Here is a 20,239-nt window from a genome sequence, read left to right as displayed (position 1 = left end):
GAGTGCACTTGTACACTTATGTCCCGACGAGAATTCGAAAGAGAAACAGGTTTCTCCATCTGCAGCGCATCTTGACTTCTTTAAACTAAAAAAACGCAAATATGTTCGTATAAAGCGCCAATAATGTACTTGTTATAAATTTTTACAGTACTCTAGCCATGTATCCACTCCCCTTATAAATTCCGGCGTCTAAACAACCGTTTCTGGTTGGAAACAGATAACGCAGACTCCCAGCGCAAGGTACCGGATTCGATCCCGCCTCAGGGCGTCTATTTTAAAAAGCCATCCAATTATTTCCACTTGGGATTCCATTATTACGGAAAATATTTATCAATTTAAATTTAAATGTATATCGCCGTTCACGCAGATGCATAAAATTCCAATGAACTTGGCAGTGACAGGAAACAAAGATTTAAAACAGATGCTTTATGCACCGTATAATAAATCTGATGGTGAAAGAATCTTGGTTAATTTTCACGATTAAACATTCATTCCACGTGTTAGCTGGGGAACAATACTCTGCGCAATCATTAAAATACTTCAACAACTCTTATTATTTACTTTATTATCCGATGTTATTTTCTTATTGCCCGACGGAATTCGAATTTTAAGAGAGATTCATTTTTATTTTCATTTAACCTTGTATTTATGCTGGATATTTACTTCCTTCTTTATTGTCATCCGTCTAATTTATATTTTTTTTTCTGTTTTAGGTAAGTTTTATTGTCACAGCAGTATTTGCATCTTCCAGTTTCGTAAGTTTAGTTTTTAGCATGCATTAGTATTCATACTTTTTCTTTTTGCATTACTTATTTACACTTCGCGTTCCAGACTGGAGAAGAAGAAAAACCTGCTCTTGTGAATATTTTTACTAAGCCATAATTCTTAATATTCACGATTAGTAAATAATTTTCAAATTCAAATTTTGGGTCAAATTTCAGAAATACCGTAAAATCATAAGAAACATTTTTTTTTATAGAAAATTTAATTTTCTGCAAAAAAGACCCTTATCAATTATTTTCTATCTCTCGTCCTTTGTCCATAATTTAAACTTTACATCCAAAAATAAAGTTAGAAATATTACAACTTATGATCCATGATTTTTTAAAGGAAAAATTGGTAATTCTGACTTATTAATTGAAGATATGGAAAAATCATAAGAGATTTTTTCTGTAGAAAATTAGTCTCTACCGAAAATGTCCTTATCAATTTCGCTCTATTTTCAAAATTTGAACTTTAAATAAAAAAAGACCATTCGGCAGCCGAAATGGAAGTAGATTTCTTTAATAAAAAAACATATTTTTTATAAAATAATATTAATAATAAAATACAATTTCTGTTAGAATAAAACATTTCCATCAAAACGAATGCAAAAGTAAAATTTCATTGAATCTGTCTGAGAAAGTAGGTAATTTTTGGGCTAGACTGATAGTGAGGTATGCAAATTCAAGTTTATTTAATAAGCTTTCAGATGCAATTCACAAAAATTTTACAAGTTATCGTGTTCATAAGTTATTTCGAAAAGAAACAGTAAAATTTCCCATTTTAAAAGATTTTGAAGAATTTATAGTTCTGCCATTCCTAAACTATTTAATTTAAAAAATATATATAAGTATGCAAATTATAAAGCTTGCTTGATAAGCTTTCAGATGCAATTTACAGAAATTCGATAGGATATCGCATTTAATTGTTATTGCACGTAAATACGGTAAAAGTGAAAATTTTTGCGATTTTTGAAGATTTTTGAATTGCTCTCATTTCTAAACTAATCGACAGATTTGGCTCATCTTAGAATTTAACCTCAGAAATCGTCCTAAGAATAAGTATGTTACGTTTTATTGAGATCCGTATAGAATTGCGGGAGTTAGAGATGAGACAAGGCCGATTATATCGTATATATTTAAATATATACATATATATAAACTTTTGAACGATATGCATTTTCTGAATCCGCTTGACGAGCTGAGTCGAAATATAGTAAAATTTTTCAAAAGTTCCGTCATGAGGACCAATGCAATAGTTAGATTTCTATGAAATCAACTAAAAACAGTCAAATTTTCTTTCCGAAGAATCTGACAGGAAACTTTAAAATACTTATTAAATCCTTCGGCTAGGAAGACAAATATTATTGATTACACCGGCGTGCACATTACCTAATTTGAATATAATTTAGATAATTACGTAATGCTTGAATTGACATAGCTGACACTCCTGTACACACTCGGTACACATTGTGTAAAATATAACCTCAAACTACAATAAATATATATTTGTATGTACAAATATATTCTGCGCCGTGTGTTACGTGTGATAAATTTAGTTCACATAAATCATCGCATCTGCGGATACACAATATTAATGTGAATATCAATATTTTTTCGACTGTGCTCTACAGTACGGCGGAAGGAAATGTGTCAAGAGTTTTAGCAATTCTGTTTATTCTTTGGCAATTTTCCTACAGCAATAAAAAAAAATACATGTAATACTATTATCGATACATTTGCTTCTCTCATTAGCGTTTTAAATTTAAAGTGTTTAGGAATTTTACGATCGACGGTACAGTAATTTAATTTTTAAAACTTCCTGGTGTGTCAATAAGTTTTATTTAACAAAAATTTGTTTCTTTCCGGCCTTGAGATTTATGATTCAGGGTTATTATAGTCATAGGAGTCGAAATTGTTGACATAAAATCTTCGAAGAGAAGACGGAAATCTATTATGTACAGATGTCTTAATATTTGATCCGGAAAAAGTATCAATTTAAAACAAGTCATAAAAATCAAAATCACTTTTGATCTTTTTTATTTTTTTGTAAAATAAATTTCAATGCAAAGAACCAATCGACAAAAAATAATAAAATTAACTGAAAACGATCCGCGGATTATTTAATTATTTTAATTACTGGTTATATTAGATTAATAAAATAATTGATTCTACTAAAATTATTCCTAAGCTTCATTAATATGGATATTAATGCTAATTCTACAGAAATTATAACTTTTATTTCTTTTTAATTAAATATACTTAAATATTTGATTTGAATAAATTCATCGCTTCAAATAATAATATCTTTATCGAAATGACCTCGTTTATATATCTATTAAATTAAAAGTTATTTAATTAGTTAAAAAATTTTTTTCATACTTGAAAATTTTCTATCAATCAAAGCTTGAAATAGTAGATTATAATTATAACAATATAATTATTACTAAGTGTCTTTCTGCCTTAAAGTAATTTTTATTAATTAATTACTTTTTACACATTAAGCAATTTTTTAGATCATATTATTATTTTTAAAAATTAACAATAATAATAATTTTTATAAAAATTTGTCAAATTATTATTGTTATTATTAAATTTGATTAAATAATAATGATAAAATACTTATCAAAATTGTATCACAAAAAGCCCAACACTTTGACCCGAAAAAAATGACAGGCACCTGGTACAGCCTTCCAAAGTGTTGTATGTAGTTAATTATTCGGTGATAATTGCCTGAGAAAAGCTGCCGTGAAAAGCCATCTCTTAATTTTATTTATTGGCCTGACGCTGAATAAAACATAAAACAATGATTAAAATTAAAAAATAAATAAGTTAATAATATAATCACCGTACAAATATTTTCCTGTCTCGCATTGTTTAAGTGACGGTAAGATTATTATCTAAAGCAAAGATAACCGTGCTAGTCTTGATATATAATGATAAATCATTGGTATTACGCTGTATTTTATAGTACATTATATTACATTTCAGTCCTCTCACTTTTTTATTACTATTTACTTAAAACTTTTTACTGGTAAACGTTCAAAAGTTGAAAACAGATTTGTTTTATTGACTTTTTGTATTTTACACCTCACCTTTTCGTTTTACTTTTTAGACAATCTTTTTTTTTATTCCGCGGTTGATTAAATATTTTTTTAAAACTTTTCTGACATTTTATTATAAATTTCATTATTTTTTTCCGCTAATTCTCAGAATTTAACTTTTTTATTTTAATCCTTGTCTCTGTTAATAAATTTATTATTTCAAGCTATGAACACAATCCCGCTTTCATTTCACATAACAATAAAACTTTAATACCCAGAGTAATTAATTTAGTATTATTATTATTGTTAATTCTATTTTTATCAAAATATAATTTTAATTTTAAATTTCATGAATTATTTTCATCATAAATTTATTGATTTAATTTTGATCAAAAATATAAAGATAATATATTCTTTTACATTTACTAAAATAGATATTTTGCTTATCATGCTTTTATAACGGAGATAAACTCGTGTTTTATGATCTAAAACTAATATAATTCTTTCTACAAAAAATTTATTATGTTTATACCTTTTTATTTGTTTTGTATTACGTAATTTATTATGCCGAATTTAACATTTTTATTGAATAATATTTTCCACAAGATTGTAAATATTATTCAGAAAACCAAAAAAAAAAAGAGATTTTAATAACGCCGGGATTCGAACTCTGTTCCTTCAGGTCTTTAGTCTCTAACTCAAACTCTTCGCTAATGTATTTAAATTTTATCCATAATTTTCACAATTTTTATTAATACTAATAATCTTTTTCGCCTTTCCAAGAAGTTTTTTCGTGATGAAACAGTTAAATTTGGTTTTTAGAGCGATAGTAATGAGAATTAATGCAAGCAATTGAACCCCGCTTGATCTTGGACTTCAATTAATGTGTTTCTGTGATACAAGTAACGCCCACAATTTAACAGTTGGAAGTTAGTTAGAGATCACTTTTTTCACACGAATTGTAAAAATATTTTTTTTAAATATTCAATTATAAAACTAAATACTTTTATTCTTAATTGACAGATAATGAAGATTTTATCGACTTATCTCGGTGAAAATAATTACTTTTTCTATATCTAATTAAATAGATTCAAGCTCAATGGATTTAGATAATCGTCGATCTATATAACCTCTGGAATTTTAAATATTTAACTTATGAAGGTGATCGCGTACTTAAAATTTAAAAACCAGGTCTTGATTTCGATTCCCGGCGGGTGAAAATAAAAAAAAAATATTTCATCTTTTGCACGATTTAATTATACTTCATTAGTAAAGTCAACTTATTTTGAGGCACGCGTAATATTTAAAAGCTAAAATCGCTCGATGCTAAATAATAGAAACAATTATTCAATTATCATAGTGCAATTAAAGAATTGCACAAATGAAAATATTATCATCTGTCCGTGGATGATTAATTGAATTAAATCCAATTGACCTCGGTGGAAAATATACTATCGGTAGACAAATATTTTAAGTGAAAAAAATTATTTATCTATTAATTATAAATACGTTTAATTATTTATTTTTAATAAATTATCAGATATAAATTCTTTTTAGATTTTTTTTCTTTTTATAAAATTACATTTATTAATGTTTATTGTTTATTATTTACTTTGATTTTTTCATTATTATTAAAATTATTTACAATATTTTTTTTTGTAATAAAAATAGAATAATTATTTTGTAAACAAGAAATTAATCATAATTTATCAAGTCAAAAAGTTTTTTGGGAAATTTGCCAAATTATTAAGTCAATTTTTTTTATAATATTAATAATAATAATAATAACATTGACAAAAAATTTAATTTTTCTTATTATTTATTGTTTATTTTTTTCAACTGAAAAAATATTAAAAATTTGAATGAATTTTTTTAGCAAAAAACAAAAAATTTTTGATACTCACATGTGAGTTTTTCTCAAGTAAAACAAACTCTAGCAGTGAAATAAAAATTTAAAGAGAGGAGAGGGCATATACCGATACATAATAAGCCTCTGAGAGAGACAGTAGTCTGGTCTCGACGTATAAATAAACGCCGGCATGTTCGCTCGCGCTTAGTACCGCTGTATTTTATGCTCGAACCGCCACGGACCGTTTTATTCTTCCATACTTATACGCAGTATAATACTGCACACCATATAATATACCACCTACCATATTTCAAAAAATAATCAAAGAATATAATAATATTCTTCTAGTACTACGTCGAACTAATTTTTGGATTACCATACTTCTGGCATATTCACATAACTTTAGTGACTCAGTTCTACGAATTAATCCACTACGGTTGTAAACTTTAAACAAAGTTCTAATTAAAAAAAAATCTAGTGTTTTATTCGCCGTAAAAATGATCGACTTAAACTCAAGTGAATTTCTCGAGGCGAGTGTTCGAAATTCATTCAGTGAAATTATTTCAAGCACCGAGCTGCTAAGAAACCGGTAGAGAAACGAGACCATTATCATTAACGTCTATATATTTATTATATTATATATTATATGACTGAGTATAAAAGTTTCAGACTGTTCTAGAATCTGAAAAAAATAATTTATCAATTATTTTTACCATCAATCGTTTGATGTTTGGAGGAGAAGGGAAGAGAGTCTCAATAAAAGTGGAGAAGAATTCGTGATGATTTAGATCCGGTTGTGAAGAAAGAAACATTGGCCTCTTCAAGGCCGACTGGTATCGTCTGTTCACCTCGTATTACATTGGAAGAATTGTGACAGTAAAGAAGAAGAGTTGCCGATTTTTTGGGCTCATTTGCCAGGCATTAAATTTTCGACCCTAGGAAGTAACAAAGTGTCAATATTAATAAGAGACTGCTTATGAATAAAAATTATATTATATTATTGTATGATAAATATATTATACCTCCGGGTCGTGTCGGGAACTCGCGATCGGGCCAACGCACTCGACCTAGCGGTGTGCAAAGTGAAAAGGCGGTCGTAGAGGCCGCGGCTTTCACCGAATGGAACAAGAGTCGAGGATTTATATTATATATTAACGCTGGATTATTCTCTATGTACTGAGTTTTTAGTTGCTACTGACTGAAGTTGCGATAGCTGTGGTCAGGAAGTTTTCAGACAAAATGGATTTCAAAATTTACCCGTGAATTTAAGTGTTAAAATTATTTATTGACACAAAAGTAGAGTTTTTTCGAGAAATATTGAAGATAACGATTGGAGATCAATAGAAAGCTTTTTTTGTAGGAAATTTGATTCTCTATAAAAAAGTTTCTTTTCAAGTTTTTGCTATCTCAAGTTCTTTTGAAGGAATTTTGATTTTTGGGAGAAAAAGTTATTGAAAGAGAAAAATTGAGAGTTTTTCCCAAGTTTTAAAGTTAAATTTTTATTTTTACGGTAACAATTTTATAAAAGTGCGTAAATTGTGTCAGTATTTTATACTTGAACAATTACAGAAGTTTTTAATCAAAAATAATTTGGTGAATTTCAAAAAATTCAGATGTGAAGATTTATTGATTGGGTAACTTTGGAGAAAAGTGGAATTTTATGGAGAAATATTGAAGCTATAAAAAAATCATAAGAATTTTTATTTGTAGGAAATTTAACTCTACAAGAAATATCCTGATTAATTTTTCAATATCTCAAGCCATTTTCAAGAAATTTTGATTCTTAGAAAAAAAAATTGAGTTTTGCAAAAGTGCGCAAATAGTGTCATAACAAAACTATAACAATCAAGAAAAGCTCTTGATAAGAAATAATAATAATTTAAATGAAAGATAGCATGGAAATGTTCATAACAGACTCCCCGAATGGCCCAGCGCCGGGAAAATTCGCCTCGACGAATTCAATACCTCTAAGCCTGGAAGAGGCGAGCGTGCCTCTAAGCCCTGCTATTTTACGGGATGCCAAGGGAAGACGCCATAGCGTCCTGGAGGACTTGAAAGCACGTCGCGACAGTTTATTCCAGCGAGCGAGACGTGCCAGTATCTTCGAGGAAAAGGATAAGTGCAAAGACAAAGACAAAGATAAGGAGAAAAACAAGGACAAGGACAAAGAAAATAAAGATAAGCAGAAGGAAAAGCGGCGTAGCAGCGAGGGAGCCAGGCGCGGCTCGGTATTCTACGTCTCAGAAGATCTCCTCGAGGAGAACTTAGAGGTTTTGGCGAACGAGAATGTTATCCGGGAACGTGAGAAGAAAAAGGGCCGCCGGAAATCCTGGCATCCTTTGGTGAAACCGCCGAAATCTGACCGCAAACGCAAGAAAGGCTCTGCGGAAATATCTTCTGAAGTTGGTAGCGCTGAAGCCCTCTACAGTGGGCGCCAGAAGCGATTTTCTTGGTGGAATATCTTCGTGCCTGAATCAGTGTCCAGGTAGAATTTTTTCACAGTTACTCGGTTTGATGTAAATATTTGCATTGTTTGTTGTTTATTTATCCAGTTATTGAATTGATTGAGAAAAATTGTGGATCAAGGAGATGAAAAACAACAAACGTATTTGCGGTATTGTATTATTGCGATGTTCGCGGACGACTAGATGTTTATGGATGATGATAAATTACGTTTGATTGGCTAGATCATAGACATTCCTGCGACGTAAATATCCCGACTGACGAACTATAAGCTAAGTGCTACGTGATCTGATGGATTAAGTGGCAGGATGTTAGGAATATTAATCGAAAACCCATCTATTGGTTGAATTTTTAATTCTTTAATTTTGACTATCAATTCTGAGTTTAATATTGAAGATACGAAAAATCATAAGGTATCTTTTTTATAGAGAATTATATTTTCTGCAAAAAAGGTCCTTATCAATTTTTTCCTATATCTCTTCCTTTGACCGAATTCGAACTTTAAAAACCAAAAATAAAGTGATAAAAACGTTGTGATTTATGATTAATGATTTTCAAAAGTTTAACTTGATAATTCTGACTTAAATATTGATGATACGGATCACTTATAAATTGAATATCTTTAAATTAAATTAAATTAAATATTGAAGATACTTATCACTTTTTTTATATCTCTTATCCTTTAAACAGAATTTGGTTATCATCCCAATTAGAAAAACAACGACTCACAAATTTCATGATAGAATTTTCAGAAGTTTAAAAATTTTCCAAAAATATTGATTTTAGAAAGGACAACACATCTAAAAGTTTAAGATGACTAACAGTGCGATTATTAACAAGTTTACTATAAAATATTTGCGTGGGAAGGTAACTTTTCCTCTCGAGAATTCCAGAGAATTATTATTGGTTGAAAAATCATAAGCGGGTTTTCCTCAATATTAATGCAACAATTAAACTCGTTTCCTTCCGAGTTTCAGTAGTATTATTTTCATCATTTTTATCGTTATTCTTATTATGCATCGAAACACGTTTTGCATGAATTAATAACATGTAAACCAAATCGGAATTTCCGTGCTAATGACCGGTTTCTTATGTTCTCTTCTGTTGCGATTGCATTGTACAGAAATCCTTATCAAGGATTTTGGGATTATGCTTTTGTAAAAGCGGATTAAGGAAGGTATTTTTACACTAAGCTAATGACAGTACGGATGTTGCGTAATAGGGTGCAGCATTTAATCACTAACATGTAAATGGTCATTAGTAATTGATCCAATTTTTATCCAGGAAAATTTGAGTTTAAATTGTTCAAAAAAATATGACTTTGTTTGCTATAAAAGTAGCGCGTGCTCAAAGACATTAATCGCGGTTAGATATAGTGGGATTCTATTACGTCGACGGTATAATATCGTAGGTATTAAGAGTTGTTACGTTAATCAGTCCCTGGTTGATAAAATTGTTTATTAAACAGAATGATACGAGAATTTAGTCATGTGATAGCTGGTAAGACTACTTAAACTGACTACACATCGTATCACTGCTATCGTAAACACACTATTGAATTTAATATAATACAGCAGATAAATAGTGTGAGACTACTGGTAGACGTTTGATATGAGACCCGTTTGTATTCGTTCCAGCTCGTACTCACGTACAATACAACCAAAGACAGACAATAATAAAAATTCATATACTTATTTATCTCTATCTTCCGGATCAGGTGAACTAAACGCACATCGACAACGTTAATAAACATTTTATTCTCTACAGGATAAGGATAACAGGAAGTAATTTTCGCATGTAATTGTAATCGATCATTTGCTTGGATATTTACGTTTTACATTTTTTATTTCGAATACAAAGTTGACACTATTTTTATAAAAGATAATTTTTTAATTGAAATTCTGGGTCAAATATTAGAAATACCAAAAAATTATAAGAAATCTTTTTTTTAGGAAATTTAATGTTCTACCGAAAAGGTCCTCATCAATTTGCCCTATCTCTTTTGCTTTTTCAAAAATTTAAAATTTTAATTAAAAAATCAAGTGATAGAAATATTTCGTACACAGAAAAAAAGGTTCACTTGAGCTAAGAAAATATTTTTCTTCCTAATTATTTTCTTGGGCGAAAAAAAATTTTTTTTTTGCCACAAGAAATTTCACTTATTCCAACAAAATTAACTCTCTTGCTTTAAGAAATACGTATCTTGATCCAAGAAAATTTATTTAAGTCAAGAAAATTTTTTTGTTTTGAAAAAATTCAGCCTCTTGCTCCAAAAAATTTAGTTCTTGATAGAAGTTAATTTTCTTGTCTCGAGAAAATTTCTCTCTTGCTCCAAAAAATTAAATATCTCGATAGAAGTAAATTTTCATTAATATTTTTATTGATTAACTTGTCAAATGGGAAGATCAAATAATATTGAATCATTTTTTTTCATTCAATATGTATAATTGTACGCTAAAATATTATAAAATGGGTATCAAATATTCAAGAGAAAAATTTTCTCAAGGTGAGAACATTTTTTTCTCAGCTGAAGTAGGTGACGCTGCTTCCCTAAAGTTTCTAAAAATCTTCATCAAATATAAAAATTTATTTTATCAAGTATTTATGATAATTTGAACTAAGAAAAAATTACTTCCACCAAGAATAGAATTTCAAGAAAAATTTTTATTTCGGCCAACACAACTTCGGTTTTCCTTCAGGCACTCGAAAATTTTCTTGAGCCAAGAATTTTGTTCTCCAGTCAAGAAATTTTTCTTTCTGTGTATTTTTGGAAAGTTTAAAATAAAAATTTTGGGTTAAATATTGAAAATACAAAAAAATTATAAAAACTTTTTCTATAGAAAGTTAAATTCTCTATAAAAAAAAGTTATTATCAATTTTTTGATACCTTCTTCCCTCTTATTAGAATATCAAAAATAGTAAAAATGGAAAGTGATCAGTCAAAAATAATTATAACAATAACATTCGTAGAGCTTGCAGTAAGTGTCGTATATTTAGCCAAAGCGAATCCCGATTGCGTTTTGTTTCGATATTAAATCCCATGGCTGCAGGTAAAAGCGTTTGGTTGCATGGAATTCACTCAATGCTTTCCGTCTCCCACAATACCAACCCATACCTGGCATACTTACACACTCACCCACATATATATGCATACATACGTACATAAATGTACATCATACATATGCACATTCACATAAGCTTGATAAACTCGACAGCAATCACTCGCGCGAAACGTTTGGCATCAATTCGTTCGATTCACGAATGGTATACCGGTCTCGCACTCGGCATCAATGCGAAATCGAAATCCTCATTCATGCAACGATTTAAGTGCACACAGATCTTCTCGATGTATGTTATTATATGCTCTTTAGCGCACCCGGGCCATTGCTTATTTACGCTCAATATAAATTCACACTTCAAAAGCATATTCGAGCGTTAATTATTGTTTTTAACGTCGTATCATTGATCACTTATCAGGTGAGCTGCTAAAATTAATCTAAACCCACCGGAATCAGACTAAGCAGTCGTTGAGTCGAATCCGAGATTGCAATTGAGGCTTCAGGGCACGCTAGTCATCAAAAGACAGGAAATTAACGCTCTTGTATAATAGTCGCGCCTTCCAACGCCTTCATTTGATTAATGTTATGCAATCCTTCAATTTTTTCGAGTTGGAATTTTTAAATGTTTTAAAGAATTTTTGACGCTTCTAAATTTGAATTTTCTTCAAAATTAAAAAAAAATAATTTACAGAAGACAATTTAAAATTCTAATAGAAATTTTTCTTAAATTAATAAAAAAATTAATTTTAATTGAATAAAAAAAAATTTTTAACCAAGAATTTTTTGTTAGGTTTAAATAAATTTTATTTAATCAAAATTTCTTTAGACATTACAAATTTACTAATTTTGAAAACATATATTGAGGAAAAAAAATTTTTTTTCGACTTAAAAAAATTTTACTTAGTTCAAAATTTTTTCTCCTGACACAAGTTAAATTTTTTTTATTAATATATGGGTCACTCCACCAAATAAGAACATTTTTACGGGGCGACCCTCGCGGATTATGTTTAAAATTTATGGAGGTGTTCTCTATAATAAGAAATAAGTTCCCTACAAGTTTCAGCCCTTAATATGCAACGGTTCTGGAGTTATGATTTTTTGAAATTTTGAAAAAAAATTTTTTTTAACTTTTTTATTAATTTTTCTGATGAGGAAAACTTTTTTATTAAAATCCACGAAAAATCTTATCTTGTGGAAAAAATTCTCAGCTTTTGAATGAAAATATACATTTTATCATAAACACATCAGAAGACCCTTTAAAATCCAATTAAAGTGGAAAAATTGATTTTTCTCGGTGTGCGGTGCAAGGTACATCTAATTTGACTTTTTTTTTCTGAAAGATCAGAGTTTTTTACACAAAATATATGGTTTTCACAACATGCATATTTTTTGTTCAATCATAATTAAATTAAACGTAAAATCTTTATAATTAAAATACTTTTTTTTTTTAACTTTTTTCAGATGTTGATACAGTTTTAATAAAAGCATATCCAATTTTATCATTTATCGGTAAAAGTGTGCAATGTCTGTGTACCCTTTACCGTTTTTGATGAAGAATATCGTACGTCTAACACATTTTTTTTTGTCTAAATAATCATCATTCGTTATGAAAGTAAAATCAACGCCCGCAAAATTCTTGATTGCCCAAGAATGCAAATCTTGTGGTGTCAGTATATGTTTTTAATTTTCCATTTGTAATGAAGTTCTAGCAGCATGTCGTTTTACTGAACCTGCAAGCCCGTCGCATGGTCCTTTACCATGGGCAGTCGCAAAAAAATGCCACTCAGCGATGATTCTATAGTCAGCATAATGATAACATAAATTAGTAAATTTTTTTTTATTTTTAAATTGCTGAGGTGCTCCATCTGAGAAGTAAAAAATCCTTTCAATAACAGCTCAATTTTTCTCTTAAAAAAGAAATCACTTGTTCTTGAAATAAATAAATCAAAACTGTGTCATGTTTAAGGCAATCTGAGATACCAACTAAGCCTAAATGCTTAATAGTATCATTTTCGTTTTAATAAACCACCATTCTGGCAGCTTTCTGCACAACAAACGCAGTTTTCCGCAAAGTCAAAAACTACCGCTAATTCGCCACTCTTCAAATTTAATTTCGCATTAGAGAAAAACCGACTTTGTATTTTCACTATAAAATCATGTTTTAAAAGTTTCTCAAGTTGCGTCGCTAAGGCATCAGAATCAATAAAGTCATCGGAATCTGAAATAACGTTTACAATGGTACATCGATCGGTTGATGTCCACATTTTATATTCAATTTCATTTACATCAGATTCTTTAAACGATGCATGAAAGTAATTAATGATTTCTTCATTGTTTGGACATCTATTACAACTTCTGAAGAAGCACGATTCCGTTGGATTATTACAAACCAATTTATTCAATAAATTTTTATAAATTGGTTGAGTTTCCATAATCCAATCAGTATTTCTCGCAAATTTTAGAAAATTACATCCTAAATAAGAAAATGGAATCGTAGTTGTGAGCGCCATCTACATCGTATAAACTCAATTTTTTAACGAGCAGTTTGAAATTTTAAATATTTAACAGAAAATTATTTTACTCTCCCGAATAATCGTATAACACTTAGCGGATATAACGTTTAATTTAATTGTGATTGAACAAAAAATATGCATATCGTGAAAACCATATATTTTGTGTAAAAAACTCTGATCTTTCAGAAAAAAAAAAAGTCAAATTAGATGTACCTTGCACCGCATACCGAGAAAAATAAATTTTTCCACTTTAATTGGATTTTAAAGGGTCTTCTGATGTGTTTATGATAAAATGGATATTGTCATTCAAAAGCTGAGAATTTTTCCCACAAGATAAGATTTTTCGTGGATTTTAATAAAAAAGTTTTCCTCATCAGAAAAATTAATAAAAAAGTTAAAAAAAAATTTTTTTCAAAATTTCAAAAAATCATAACTCCAGAACCGCTGCATATTAAGGGCTGAAACTTGTATGGAACTTATTTCTTATTATAGAGAACACCTCCATAAATTTTAAACATAATCCGCGAGGGTCGCCCCGCAAAAATGTTCTTACTTGGTGGAATGACCCATATGTTTAAAAAATTAGTAAATTTGAAATGTTTAAAGAAATTTTAATTATAAAATAAAATTTTTTTATTAATGACGACCAAAATTTCCCTCCAAGCGTATCTGGAGCAAAACAAGCGAACCTTGTTCAAAACATTCGCTACTCGATATCTAAACACCGTCGGCGAATGAAAAACAACAATGAATAATGCCTGAATAAGTTTATATTTATTTCATTGATGTGTACATAATTGGTACGAGCATCGACCCTGCCGAATGATGAACGAGGAACAACAGAGTGTAAATGAGTCACAGTGGATATTTATAGCGAACCCCCAAGAGCTGGCACAGTATACAAACACGTTTTATTTTTCTCTGTACAACAATGCAATTAAATATAAATATAAATATCAATATCCAACCGCAAACGCGGCTGGTAATAATTCACGAAAAATCGAGCTCTTTTATCGGCCATCAAACTGTTTCCTTTCTTCAACCGCCGGGAATACTTTTATGATGTTCCAAAATTTAACAAAAGATTTACCGTTGTAATAAAATTACAATAAACAGCAGCAGTTGCGAAAGCAGAAAAGAGAAGTGCTCCTATTTCTGGACGGTCCGTTATTTTTTAGCGATTGCATGTCACCTGTTGGAGACGATCATGCCAACCAAAAACACTGTTACATTTGAGCTGCACTCAACGGAACATCATACTCGAAATCTGAAATAAAACGAGGTGAATTGAGTGTTCGGGCTTTGTACAAACGAGAAAACTAATATAACGATGGAGGTGACTTAAATTGTATTGAGTGAGAGCACAAAAGTGGAGTATCAAAACCTGGCATACCGCCCTGTTGCACTTAACTGCACGCTTTTATCTGCTCTCTCTCTCTCTCCAGCTGGTGGATTTTCGCTGCTATCTTCTCTTCCAAGGATAATATATAATAAAGTGAGCTCTTGGTTTCCGTTTTTTCCTCAATCTTCAATCTTGGATCTTCTTTGTTCCACTTTTATCTTTGCAGATCGTCGCTTCTAGATGACAAAATATCCAATTTTGTCACCCAACACACCCTTATGTCATCCTGATGTCGAATATCAAATTTACTCGACAAATTTATTCTCCCATTTCGTTATGGATAAAAATGCTACGTTTAAATTGACACCAGAGCCTGGAGTGAGTCTTTTGGTTACAAAAGAATTTATATATGCTCATTTTTTCTTCAGAATTTAAATCTTGAAACCAAAAATTAGTCTTTGAAATTTCAAGATCTATAATCAAAGATTATTTAAAGATAGAATTGCTAATTCTGGATTAAATATTGAAGATATAAAAAATCTACAAAAAAGACCTTATCAATTTTGCATTATCTCTTCTTTTCACCGGAATTTGAACCTGAAGCTGAAAAACTAAGCCATAAAGACGATCTCTGATTTTTAAACTTTACAATTTTAATTCTGGCTTAATTATTCAAGATATGAAAAAATCACTTTATTTTTGTTAGAAAAATTAATTTTTAAAATAAGGCCTTTATCAGTTTAGCCAGATCTCTGTTCCTTTCTCCAAAATTTGAACTTTTAATTCAAAACTGATATCATAGAAATAATGCAGTTTTAGAAGTTTTTAATTTCTAGTTCTAATCAAAACTTTTGAAGATTATATTGAATTTAGCCCCTCTATAAATTAAGAGTAAAGGAATAATATTGACGTAAAAATTATGGATTAATTCACTGTGGGGGTGGACGGAGGAGAAATCAGAGGGTATAGCACAAAATGAAAGTGGAGCTGTAACGAAGTTAAATGAGAGAGGTTTAGGCTGTAGACGGTATTGGGTTTAAATGTTTAGCCATGAACGGAGTCTAGTCGTGTAATCTGAAGTAAGGAGCGAAATGGCGAAATGGTGACCCTAAAGCCCAGAATATACGGGCTATCCTCGTTCTCGACACCGGGTATAGAGCTTTTAATGTCTAGTGTCATAGATACACACACGCCCGGATAATGCGGCCCATCGACCGTCGTGTAGAATCTCATTTAGAATTTTAATAGGCCAATTAATTCTTGTGGAACATTAAAAATAACAAACAGTCGCCTTCAGTTATTCTAGTCCTATGAAATACGAAACTGTTTGTCTCGGCTTACGCTGTTGTTAGTTTAGTTACTTTATTATTATTGTTGGTATTGTTGCTGCTGTTTGGTGTAGACGTTGCACCACATTGGAATGTGCAGATATTTTACGTAATTTTATCACTTCGTTGCGACATCTGTGATGTTTATTTACTTAATCGTGTCACGTCGACTTCCTTATTAGCACCTGGAAGCGATAACGGGTTTGCTTTCTGATAAGGATCGATATCAAATTTTGGAAATTTCATTTTGTGTCGCAATATTTCAATTGCTTATTCTGGGTTAAATATTGAGAATATGGAAAAATCATAAGAGACCTTTTTTGTAGGGAATTAAAATCTCTACAAAAAAAAATCCTAATCACTTTTTTCATATTTCTGATCCTTTTCTCAGAATTTGAACTTTAAAATCAAAAATGGAGTCATAGAAATTTAAATTGCCATTTTGACTAAAATATCGAAGATATGAAAATGAAATGCTTGTAGAAAATTAAATTCTCTACAAAAAAAGGTCCTTATCAATTTTTCGGTGTCTGTAATCCTTCACACAGAATTAGACTGTCAAAATTTGAAAATCATTGACTCAAATTATTGACTACACGGAGAGAAAATAACCCTATTTTCAATATTAAATGAAAATTATTGTTTTCGAAGCTACACGGAAAAAAGTAAACTGTAAAATTCACTCGGATTCCGGTTAATTTTTATAGTTTCAAACAGTACAGCGGACATCGGGATAGCAAAAATATAAATATTACAGAACTTAATGTAGAAAGTGTAAAAACCACAATTTATAATTTAATATTGAAAATAAATGATTAGTAGCTGTCACTATAGTGAATAACGATTCTGTCATCTTAAAAAATTACAGTTTCAAACAGTAAAAAAAATTGCCGTTTCAATATATATCCCATTCTATGAGAAGAAGGGGAACTCAGGTGAGGAGAAGGGGGTTTCAATCTAGGAGAATTTGACATTTGAAACAGTAAAAATTTTACTCTTAAAATATATATTTTACCAGTCCAAGCAAGTCAAAAATTATAGTTTCATTTTTCGCGTTGCGTTTAAAATTTACCACTTTACTTTGTAAATATTAACGTTGCTTGTATTTGAAATTTAGTAACTGTATTTTATATTTTTTACATATCATGCGATCATTTTTTAGGTACGAAATAATAAATATCAAAGTCAAAATTCTTAATTATTATACTTTAACATTTTCGACATTCACATAACGAATATTACTGTTTGAAATAGTATTTTCTTCCATGTAAAGTATAAATTGTAGCATTTAAATTATAAATATAAAATGATTAGTAAAATCTTGATTTTACTGTTTGAAATGGTAATTTTTAGCAGCTGATCATTACTTATTATAAATCGACTATTACTTACTACAGTGTACTTTTTTCCGTGTATAGAGCTGCGGGAGTCGTGACTTTTTTTCGGAAATTTCCTCTTTAAGGATTTTTTTTTCGATCTTTGATATCACCTATAGTTATTCAGTTTTTTTACGATAAACTGAGATTTTTTATCTTGTTTGTTTTTTGTTAATAACAAATTGAAATTTTTATCAAAAAAATAAAAAAACGACATTATTTTCAGAATTTAATTCCGCATCGAATGAGTGATTGTTCATATTTTTATCACAATTTCTTAGATTTTTATCAACAAATTTACACAGGGTTCTCTTAAAAATTTCCATTACTATGTAACATAGTATAGTGGTTACCTACCATTCTACACTGATAGAAGGATTTGTTTATAGTTAAAAATAGTTGTTAATATTTAACAAATCATTTATTAGAGCCCACTTTTTAGTCCTTAACAAATATTTCTTAGTATTTAAAAAGATTTATTAATATTTAATAAATGAATATCAGATTTATTAAATACAAACAAATCATTTTAAATACTAAGAAATATTTGTTTGATACTAAAAAGTGGTCTTTAATAAATGATTTATTAACTATTAACAAATATTATTTAATACAAATAAATCCTTCTATCAGTGTACATAGAAATAAGATCAATTCCTTTTTTTCCGTGTATAAATAATTTATTCACTGCAAATTTATATTATAAAAAAATAACAATATCTTCTTTGAAGGCATCAGAATTAGACCGAGAGAAAGGAGCCGAAAATTTCAAAATTCGTTCTTCTCCATTACAAGGCCATCTAATTCGAAATGGAATATTTTTTGTTTATCGCTCTGGTTAATTTATATATTGTTTATATACGGAGAATTCAGTCGTCAGTTGCTTAAAAAAGTAATAAATTGAGAGAGTAGGTAATTTATTTAATTCAACTTCATTCCATCCCGAGTTCATTGACACATTCGATTCAATAGGAGTATTTGAATATTACGCAATGCTCTTTTATTTTATATTTATATTTCTACAATATATTATTTAATATAATATTAAATAATAATATCAGCAAAAAGTAGACTTATAAAGCTGAAAATATAAATAGCCATCCTCGAGAATAAATATAATATTTAATAAAGAACTATAGTTTTGAATTTTAAATTGTTACTTTCAATATTAATCAAGACAGCTCAAGGAAAACCTCTTTCCGAAAATCTCTAACGACCATGATTTCAAGTTTCATTTCATAATCAAAAACCGTCATTACTTATTAAATAACGTCACACATCGCTTAGAAACCAACAAATACGCATTATACATTATTTTACACCGAATATTATATTTATTATGATTAATGATGAGTCTATATTAAACCCACATTATATCTTTCTAGTAATTTTTTATTTTGACATTAATATCTAAACGTTTTTTATTTTATTTTAGCTTTTAAAGATTTTTAATTTGTTTATCTTTTTTATTAGTCGTTAAATTTATTTATAAAAATATTAGAGACCTAGAATTTTCTTTTCTTATTTTTTTTTTTTCTTATAGACTTTAAAATCGATTGTATTAAATATTAATCATCCATCAAGAAGACTTTTAATTTTGTAAATATTTTATTATATTTTTATAAACAATTTAATAAAAAAATTTCTCGGAGATTAATAAATTTACTTGTTGAAATTAATTCAAGAAGTTTTTTTCATTATAAATACTTCGAAAAGTTTCTTTTAAAAAATCATTTGTTAGAAAATATTTATAAAATTATACAAAATTTTTCTATAAGTATATTCTTCATCAAAGAGCGTAATTTTGCAGACAATCCCATAAGTAAAAAAAAAAATTTTGAACCTACCAATTAAAAACACCCGTTGATAGTTCAAAAGTAACAACAGAACTAAACTTACATTAAAAAAAGGATTAGTAAGGTTTTAATAAAATGAGAAGCGAGACTGACCCGACTATTCGATATTAGCATGGACAGTGAACCATGTGAGACATTCGTATGCATGAAACTTTTCCAGCAACTGATTTACATACAAATTGCGAGTGTGTAACTAAACTTGTGTCCTTTACTTTTACGAGTTATACTATATTCGTTGATCCTGAAAATGGAGATATTAAATAGAGCGCCAAGAACTCCGACCCAGGATCAATGACTTTAATGAACACTCTTTTAACTGACGTGTAATTTACATTGCATTAATCTTAACCAGTTGATAAACTGAGATACTGGAATCTAATTTTTTTGTACATATAAATTACATTTTTCGCATGTCTTCACACTGAAAAATAATTTTTTTTAATTAATTTATTGAATTACCTTAAAAATTTTTCCTTTCTTTTAGAGGCCATTTAGAGCCCAGTAGTCCGAATAGCACCGACATTGGACCTACAGGTCCGACTTTTAATCGAGAGGTCCGATTTTAAACCCCGAAGTCCGATACAGAATTGAAATCATTATTTTTACCATTTATTTATCTATCAGTGAACTTGTTAATTAATTTTTTTT

The 20,239-nt window shown here is 29.3% G+C and overlaps 1 protein-coding gene across 18 annotated transcripts in view; it reads left to right on the top strand.

The window, feature by feature from the left end:
- LOC123273186 (TLD domain-containing protein 2) overlaps positions 1 to 20,239 on the top strand; it is a 106,004-nt gene that overhangs the window by 36,923 nt on the left and 48,842 nt on the right. For 5 of the 18 annotated variants that reach the window (XM_044740480.1, XM_044740479.1, XM_044740476.1 and 2 more), the window contains exon 1: positions 7,402 to 8,139. The exons of 8 other annotated variants lie outside the window; for them this stretch is intronic. In XM_044740480.1, coding sequence (XP_044596415.1) covers positions 7,538 to 8,139 — 602 coding nt within the window. In that variant the 5' untranslated portion in view covers positions 7,402 to 7,537. Of the gene's footprint in view, positions 1 to 7,394; positions 8,140 to 20,239 lie in introns of those variants that run through there. 5 more of the 18 variants (XM_044740484.1, XM_044740482.1, XM_044740478.1 and 2 more) reach the window with 4 other exon arrangements.

Source organism: Cotesia glomerata, linkage group LG10, assembly GCF_020080835.1.
Source record: "Cotesia glomerata isolate CgM1 linkage group LG10, MPM_Cglom_v2.3, whole genome shotgun sequence".
Lineage (NCBI taxonomy): Eukaryota > Metazoa > Arthropoda > Insecta > Hymenoptera > Braconidae > Cotesia > Cotesia glomerata.
This window is presented reverse-complemented; position numbering and strand designations above follow the sequence as displayed.